We start from the raw sequence: 8,880 nt of genomic DNA on the forward strand, positions 1-8,880 counted from the left end.
CAGACCCAAGACTCCAGAACCCCAGAACCACAGACTCCAGAATCAGGGGCTCCAGGATTTTAATCTGATAGTTCGGATCATTCTAACATTCTGTTACTTCTAATGAAACCTAATAAACCGTCCAACATCTCGGTTCTCCGGTAAACACCGGGGCTCTAACTCCGGTTCTCCGGTAAACACCGGAGCTCTAACTCCGGTTCTCCGGTTAACACCGGGGCCGGTCGTACCTGGATGCGGCATCGTGATGGTGTCGTTGGCGTTGGCGGAGCCCACGTTGAAGATGACCACCGCCGAGGCGTTGAGGGCCGCGGCGTGCCGGATCTTGTCCTTGTAGGTGCAGTTTCCCGGAGCGATCAGCGCGATCCAGGCCGCGGCCTGGGCGGGCACCAGGAACCGGGTACTGGGGTCGCAGGCCTGGCGGTCCAGCGGGGCCGCGGGCAGCACCAGCACCCCCTTGGCGTCCCGCTTCGGGGAGTGCTCCCCGTAGCGGCCGCACTCCGTCTTCTCGGTGCGCAGCTCCGACGTGGCCGGGTCCACGTAGGTGATGTTGACGAAGGCCGTGTACCACTCCTCCCGCTCGGCCACCGTGAAGTCCAGGCACAGCAGGTGGACGAAGCAGAAGGACAGCAGCCACGTCGAGAGGGCCAGGCTGCGGCAGGCCGCCACCAGCGAGCCCGGGGCCATGGTGAGGTTGGTCGGAGGAGCCGAGGGCCGCTACTCCGCCATGCTCGCCGGCCGGCCGGGAGCTGTTTGAACCGGTTAGTGTTGTGGCTGAGCTCCGGGTCCCGTTCGCTCCGTCCGGCCGCTCTCAGCCGCCTAGCAGCCCGCTAGCCGCCTCCATTTCCAGCCGCCGACAAACATAAACACCGCGGAGAAGAAGGACCAGGACACCGCCGGGCACCGAACGAGCCGCAGGAACGACTCGACTTCTCCCGCCGAGGTGAAGCAGCGGGCGGTGGGTCCACGGCTCGCGAGGACGGCGGGCGGTGGCGGGTTGAGTATTCGGAGGTGAAGGCAGCAGCGGCGGCAGCAGGCTGAGCTCTGCTGCGGTGTTGTCAACGGGCCTCCGGCCGTCAAGGTGCCGCACAGGAGGCCGCCACATCCGCTGCCTGCTTCCATAATAAAAGCCTCATCAGGTTCTGTTTGAGTTAAAAACATACAAAATACACGAATCCGCTCACTGTCTCATTCTTGACCTCCAACTATACAGGGTAGTTTAAATACGGAACAAACCGCCCCAGTTCTTACCACTCTTCCCAGTGATGGGTTTCTTATTATCCTTTATACTGGTGAGAGGAAACCAACGGAAGTGTTTGTAATGATGGAACACTTGACCAAACCAGCCTCAGTGTCTTAATAAGAACATCCATGTTCAGGTTCTCCAGCTCGCCTTCAACAAAACATAACGAACAGTTTTTCTGTAATACCTGACGGAAGCCCCCATCAGTCATTTCCAATACTGTAGCTTAGATTATTTTTAAATTATATTCACTGTCATCATACACACGAACAAAAACGGTGAACATGTAGAATCCTCCTGTCAGGCTAACTGGCTGACTTCATGTTAAACTAATCCTGTGATGCTACTGACTTGTTGACTGTTGGTTCATAAAAGAACCCAAAGTCGGATCGGTCCATATAAAATCAACTAAGTCTGAAAAAAGTTCCCCGTTGACCCTTCAGGATCAGCTGGTTTTTACCTCCTCCAAGGAGGTCGTGTTGTAGCTGCTGTTTGTTAGCAACATAACTGGAAAAGTTCTGAACGGAGTTTCACGACATTTTCAGGAAATGTTGATAACGGCACAATGACCAGATGACTACATTCTGGTGATGTTCTGGTTTACCGTCTGGTTATTTCCTCATAAAACACTGAATGCTGTTAACTGTCACAGAATGCTGTCGTTGCGCCGTTTGTCCACTAGATGGAGCTCTGACTGCATTCAGTCCTTCAGTCCTCACCGCTGTGTTCTCAGTAGTACAGAGGAAGCTACAGCCAGGCAGCACCACAGGAGTGGGCTGAGCGGAGCTCCTGACAGATACGTTCAGAACCACGTAGTGACGTTAACAATGACTCAGCATGTCTCCTGGTTCACATTAACAATGACTCAGCATGTCTCCTGGTCCACTTTGACTCTCTGCCATGAGTCAGGACGACTGACGCGTGCTGCATTGGTCGGTCATGCTTTTCATTTACCTTGCTAAAGTTGTGCTAACCTAGCTTAAGCTACTCCCTGTCTGTTTATGTTAGCAATAGCATCGCTGTAGTTATGCCAACCTAGCATAGCGTTAGCTAACAGCTTAAAGCCAGTCAGGAACTGCAGAAACAACGTCAGTGTACAAAATATCTGAGAGTCCAGAACGAGCGTCCATCACTCCGTCAGCCGGTTATTAATGATATCAACGCTAACTCAATGCTAAAGCTATGTTCTGATCCTCCATGAATCTAACAGTGTAGATAAATGAATCAGGACTTTAACATCAGCTGGAGATCCCAGCCTGGTGGAGATGAGCTGCTGGAGGAGCTCTGAGCTCTCAGAGGGCTTTAATAGTTAATTTATTTAATGAAGTCATGCAATGTTTTACCTTAATGATAAGATAAAATACGTCTATATTCAAAAAGAATTTATCCACAGAGTGGATCCTGTCTTCAGATGGTTCTGGTAGGTTCTGGAGGTCAAACGGTCCGCCCATTGTCTCGAACTGGTTCTGACCCACCACCATCACACATGCTGATATGAGCCTGGAACGTTTACCCAGAATGCACTTTGTAAAGTTTCCTCTGGTGACTGATCAGAACCAGAACCACATCCAGGGTACCAGTGATTGTTTCTATGAATCTATGTCATAGACATTAAACTGGTACCACTATGATCCATCCCATAATACTGATGCTACCAGCTGCTGGCAGAGGACATGGACAGAACCTGGTCCAGTGTTCAGGCTGAGACACCTGGATGGATGTAGAACTGATCTGGTTGTCCAGCGGGTCTGATTTGACAGAAATTATTCAGTACAGTGTAGATTTATTGCAGACACCTGTTAGGAGCTGAAACACCTGCAGCCAAACAGCAGGTTCACATGTGAAAACAACACTGTTGTTGTCTGGAGGTCCTTGGATTTGGGGAAGGCGAGGAGCCGGACGCTGCTGAGGGAGAACTTCCTGTTGGCCACCTTCTGCTGCATGTTGTCCAGCCTGCAGCCTTCTGTGCAACATTCAGCAACGACAAACACAAACACACAAGTAGCCGGGAGGCCCGGGTCCACCGACATTGACAGCAAAACCAGAACCTGCTCTGTTCCCGGCACACGACCAAGACACACATGAGAAGCACTGAGCATCAGACTGGAGATAAGATGCTTTCTTCTTTCTTCTCCGTGTATTACAGAATGTGCTTCAGAGCTCACAGCGCCGTGCACACATCTGTACACAGGACAAGAACATCTGCATGAACAGATGAGTTGCACCTATATGACCTGACCACTGGGGGGCAGCAGAGGCCCACAGTGAACACAGATGAACAAATTCATCAACTAGTTGTCAACTAATAATTCACCATCAGATGTTCAGATAAGTGACGAGTCACTTTTTAATAAATCAGTCTACACTCTGCGTCTTCAGCGGGAATGTTTTCTGGTTTCTTTCCTCTGTGACACGAAACTGAAGATGTTTGGACTAAACAGGACGTTTGAAAAACTCGGAGTCACATTTTTCAACATTTTCTGAGAACAAATGGAGAAAATACTGGACAGATGAATCACCAGCTCAGCCAGTAAGGACAGTAATGTCACGTTTCCCAGTGCTCCCAGTCTGTGCTGGTTACTGGTATTTGGCCAGCAGTATGACCAGGCTGAGGATGAGCCAGAGAACCAGGAGGTGGGAGGTCACCAGGAGGAAGGCCACTGGGTAAAGGTGCCATCTGGGAGCCTTGGGGGCCAAACACTGCAGGGGCCACGAGCTCCAGAGACCTGAGGGCCGCCGCTCTGCATCCAACACAGAGACGGTGAGCCCTGGCTGGGCGTAACAGCCCAGCATCTGCCCCCAGGACACCCGCGTTCTGGAGGAGGGTTTGTGTCGGAGACGGAAAAATGTAAAAAAAAGAAAAAGAAAAAAGATTGAAGTGAAAATGTTGTGCAGCAGAAAAGATGATAGAAACCAAAGGAGGGACAAAGCAGGAGAAGAAACAAAGGAGGTGAACAACATGAAGGAGATAAAAAATGGAGGACATGAAGGATTGAGGACAAGAAGGATGGAGGACATGAAGGATGGAGGACGAAGGAGACAAAGACGACGAAGGAGAGCCAAAGACAGAAGCAGGAGAAGAGTGAAGAGACGGAGGAGGACTGCTCGTCCACGGACCTCCTCATGCTGTCCAGCGCCGTGCTGAAGCTCTGCCGGCTCAGCTGGTGTCGCCGTCGCAGCAGCAAACACTGTTCCAGCGTCACCGACATGGCCGTTGGATCCTTTGCACTCTTACAGCTGGTCAGTCGCACACCGTTCACCTGTCGACACACCTGCACACGACAAACACACCTGGTGAGAAGAGCGGCGGGTCGCCTTCCTGATCTGAGCTTCACTGTCCATGTGAACAAACCAACTCTGACACTGTCCTGGTTGTTTCCTGCTTCTGGCTCATGTTCCTCTGCAACAAAAAGTCCTGTAGCTCTGAGGAACCAGAACCATGAAGGAGGAGACAGAACTCTGAAGCAGTGTTTCTAACGGTTCAGCAGAACTCCTGCTGTGGTGAAGCTGAACAGAGTCGACAGACCTCCAGCTCCGTTCTCAGAGGTCCGTGTCAGAGTTGTGGTTGGGGTTTGGGTTCGGACTTTGGCTCTGGTATCAGACCAGTCTCTGATGCAGGTGGAGCTCCAGCATTGGTCTTTACTTCTTCTACTGGTTTCAACTCACAGCGTTCTATTTTTGTGGATCAGCTTTTGTTCCTAGTTACTATTTTAATTGATCTGGTTTCGTTCTTACTTTCAGGGTTCACGTTGTTCATTTGTTCTGGTTGGTTCCAGGTCCAAAGTATTTATTTACCGTCTGAGCACTGAGTGGAGAGGAGGAGGAAACAGAACAAAGTCCAGGAGGACCAGTGATTCTGTCTGTGACAGCTCTATTGAACAAACGGGTTCGGTTCCTCACCGTCGCAGCGATCCACAGAACCTCCACCTTCTTCCTCCTCTTGGCTTGCAGGCTCAGGTCCAGAGACGACAACAAGTCCGGCAGCGAGCGGACGCCGGCTGAGAGGAGACGAGCTGCATCAGTTTCTGCTGGATCACAGTGATCAGGGGATGAATGTTAAAGACGTCACACAGAACGTTACCGAGGTCCGGCAGCCGGGCCGTCAGGGCAGAACAGTAGGATCTGAGTCGCTCAAAGCTCTGCCGGTTCAGTCTGTCCTGGACGGAAACATCTCCAAACCTGCAACAGAACCACAGTGGAGCAGCTTCAGTCAGCAGAGTCTCTGATGAAGATGAAGACGAAGACGATGATGAAGATGATGATGAAGACTCTGCTGCCGAACACTCCTTCAGAACCACCTCACAGCTCTGAGTGTTGAAGCTGCTTTAGGTTTAGTGTGTGTGTGTGTGTGTGTGTGTGTGTGTGTGTGTGTGTGTGTGTGTACCTCTCAGCCAGACTGCGCTGGTTGATTCCGATGTTGAACAGAACCGCATCAACTCGTATCAAACATCCATCTTTTAGTTCCCGTGGCAACAAACTGAAGGTCTCCGGGGGCAACGGAACCTCAACTACAAACCTGCCCCTGATTGGAGGAGAATGGACAATAAAGCTGTGCACTGTGTGTGTTGTGTTGTGTTGTGTTGTGTGCTCCCACCATGCTCCCCTGACGGAGGGCAGCAGGCCCTCGGGTCCCTGACTCGGGGCCTGACTCGGGGCCAGACTCGGGGCCTGACTCGGGGCCTGGGTGAAGGTGAAGGCTGCTCTGCTCAGGTCGCTGACACTCTGCTCCGTGTCCTCCAGCATCCCCAGCTCGTCACCTGACACAGTCACAATGGAGACACAACAAAGCAGAAGTTCTAGAGCGCCTCTTTCCTCCTGAACGTTTTGGAGCCTGGAAGGTTTGAATGGTTCCTTAAAATTCATGAAACCATTTGTCAGCCAGAAACTGTAGAATCAGCAGAATCCTCGGTTCCATCAGGAAAATTCCCTGAGCCTGAGCTCAGAACTATGATGTTTCATCAAAGTCACATCATTCCATACACAGAGGAGCTAGAAGATGGGGAAACACCTCATCCTAAACATCTGCAGCATGAGGAGACGACCTGAGCTCCAGGGTTCAACATCTGTGGACACATGGAGAATGTAACCAAGGCTGATTTCAGGTTTTCTGATTTTTGCAAAACAAATAATTGAAGGAATTCAGGTTTGGTTCTTTCTTTTCTTTCTGGTGTCCATTATTCTGGGTTCTACTGACAGAACACATCTCTGGATTCTCTCTCCTTCTTCATGTTCTGGTTCCACAGAGCTGCAGGACTTTGTACTTCAGATATATTTATTAAGGGCTGCAGGTGGCTCAGTGGTTAGCACCGTGGCCTCACAGCTAGAAGGTCGCCAGTTGGCGTCCCGGTGAGGACACCCGGGATCTTCCTGCGTGGAGTCTCCATGTTCTCCCCGTGCAGCGTGGGTTCTCTCCGGGTTCTCCGGCTTCCTCCCACAGTCCAGAAACATGCTGAGGTTAATTGGTGATTGTAAATTGTCCGTAGGTGTGAATGTGAGTGTGCTTGGTTGTCTGTCTCTAAGTGTAGCCCTGTGATAGACTGGTTACCTGTCCAGGTGAACCTGAGTCAGGGGGGATAAGCTCCGCCCCCCCACGTAAACTCACCATGTGAGAATGACAGCCAGTTAGACTGTTTCTAAAGATTATTTTAAGTTCTGTCATCCATCGATCTTGTTTACTATGTTGAAAAAGTATCAAATTCTTCCAGTTAATGAAGAGTTAGAACATAACGATATGAGTGGATCCTGTCTGTAGATGGTTCTGGTAGGTTCTGGAGATAAAACGGTCCTTCCATCATCTAGAACTGGTTCTGACCAACCACCATCACACACTCTGGTATGAGCCTGGAACGTTTACCCAGAATGCACGTTGTAAAGTTTCTTCTGGTGACTGATCAGAACCAGAACCACATCCAGGGTACCAGTGATGGTTTCTGTGACTCCATGTCACATTAAACTGGTACCACTATGAGACATCCCATAATACTGATGCTACCAGCTGCTCACATTTAGCTGGTTTTATACAGAAAGAACCGACTGTGTGTGTGTGTGTGTGTGTGTGTGTGTGTGTGTTGGTGTGTTGTGGTGTTGGTACCATAGGGGTTCAGCAGTCCCTCCAGCTGGACCAGGATTCCTACAGAGTGAAGCTGCAGCAGAAACTGAGGATCCTTCAGACCTTCATGGAGCCTCAACAGGAACCCGAGGGTCACTGCTGAGAGCTGAGAATAGTAATCTGATTACATATTATAGATATTAATGGCTGCCACCCCCAGTCTTCTACCCAGTGTAATCTGATTACTTCCCACACAGAACATCAATCAGAGTACTGGTGCTCCTCACCGCCTGGCTGAAGACGGCGTGGCGTCTCTGGACGAGGCTCGGCGGTCCCTGAGCGGCACTCGCTGATAGCGCCCCCTGCAGCACCACGAAGGTCAGGGCAGCTCGGGCCAGAGTCACGGCTTCACGGACGCAATCCCTGAGAGTCAGAACCAGAGGAAGCAGCTGCTCCTGCCAGGACGAGGAGGCGGCGGCTGCAGGAGCAGATAGGACGGCTTCACTTCATCTGGATTCAAACTGGACTTAGAGACGACGGGTTTGAACCAATCAGGACGTTGAAACTAGAATATTTACTAATATTTGATGCGAAACCCCACCGATTACTGACCCTCACTACAGCGTTGGTAGTGGTGTGCTACTCGTTACCAGTAACGACCTGCACGGTGATCAGCTACAGCCCAGCGGCGATTTCTGTACAATGAGAGGATTCTGTGGTTTTATTCTTTAAACTTGTGCTCAGCTTTACGTCTAATTGTAGCTGCGTCTAAAAGACCAATGATAGAAGCTTCTGTTGTTTTATTGTCTGAAACGTTACGCTGTCTGCACTTTAGATTTTCTCATGTGTTTCTGGGTAACTGTGTTTTGCTCGGTATTTAGTTTTGATATTTATAAAACTGCAACACTGTGAGCTAAGCGAACTAGCAGAAGAGAGTAAACCAACCCTCATGACGCCAAGAATCACAGTAAATATCTGTAGTTTGTATCAGACACAGGAAAACATTACTGCTGTTCTGGGAGTTCCTGTCTGGCGCCTCTCGTGATGTCACTTCCTGGAGGCAGTCCTCTTGCCGCCGCAGTCGGTCCACCAAAGCGATGATGCAGTTCAGGCTCTTGGCGACATTCGCCCACAGTCTGTCCTAAAACACCACACAGTCAGATAAAACCTGGGAGAGAGGAATGTTCTGATCCAAGACCAGAGAGCTCAGAGATCAGAATCAGGTCCAGGATAGAATTTAGCTGATCATTTCAAACCCCAGCACGTTGTTTAGTTTACGTCTGGGAAAACACAATCTATGGAAAAATGCTAAAGATGCTAATTTGACTAGACTCATCAGTCACTCAGTAGGAGGCAGTGCTGTCAATCAATCAATCAGGAATATAATCAGTTATAAGCTGATGTTGTTATTGAAGTTGATGTTGCTGTTTCAGTCCACAGGCTCATGATTGGTTCCTCATTCAGCTGTTCCACCAGTTACTGACATTCTAGCTGATCCCAGTTTGTCTCAAACACATGACCTCTGGTCACACTTGGTACCCGTTGCTAGCTAGAATATTACATCTACCCTCTAACCCTACATCTACCCTCT

At 50.1% G+C, this 8,880-nt stretch overlaps 2 protein-coding genes across 2 annotated transcripts in view; both read right to left on the reverse strand.

The window, feature by feature from the left end:
- rnf150b (ring finger protein 150b) overlaps positions 1-1,065 on the reverse strand; it is a 12,520-nt gene extending 11,455 nt beyond the window's left edge. Inside the window, exon 1 of the mRNA XM_008303193.1 lies at positions 228-1,065. Coding sequence (XP_008301415.1) covers positions 228-684 — 457 coding nt within the window. The 5' untranslated portion in view covers positions 685-1,065. The remainder of the gene's footprint in view (positions 1-227) is intronic.
- Positions 1,066-3,039: 1,974 nt separating this feature from the next.
- The window catches only part of LOC103373336 (type II inositol 3,4-bisphosphate 4-phosphatase-like), a 10,388-nt gene continuing 4,547 nt past the window's right edge, over positions 3,040-8,880 (reverse strand). The window contains exons 9-18 of the mRNA XM_008303198.1: positions 8,283-8,430; positions 7,577-7,767; positions 7,332-7,455; positions 5,921-5,997; positions 5,835-5,884; positions 5,625-5,762; positions 5,322-5,419; positions 5,141-5,238; positions 4,358-4,512; positions 3,040-3,205 (exon numbers count right to left, since the gene is read on the reverse strand). Coding sequence (XP_008301420.1) covers positions 3,040-3,205; positions 4,358-4,512; positions 5,141-5,238; positions 5,322-5,419; positions 5,625-5,762; positions 5,835-5,884; positions 5,921-5,997; positions 7,332-7,455; positions 7,577-7,767; positions 8,283-8,430 — 1,245 coding nt within the window. The remainder of the gene's footprint in view (positions 3,206-4,357; positions 4,513-5,140; positions 5,239-5,321; positions 5,420-5,624; positions 5,763-5,834; positions 5,885-5,920; positions 5,998-7,331; positions 7,456-7,576; positions 7,768-8,282; positions 8,431-8,880) is intronic.

Source organism: Stegastes partitus, unplaced genomic scaffold (assembly GCF_000690725.1).
Source record: "Stegastes partitus isolate 25-593 unplaced genomic scaffold, Stegastes_partitus-1.0.2 Scaffold1956, whole genome shotgun sequence".
NCBI lineage: Eukaryota > Metazoa > Chordata > Actinopteri > Pomacentridae > Stegastes > Stegastes partitus.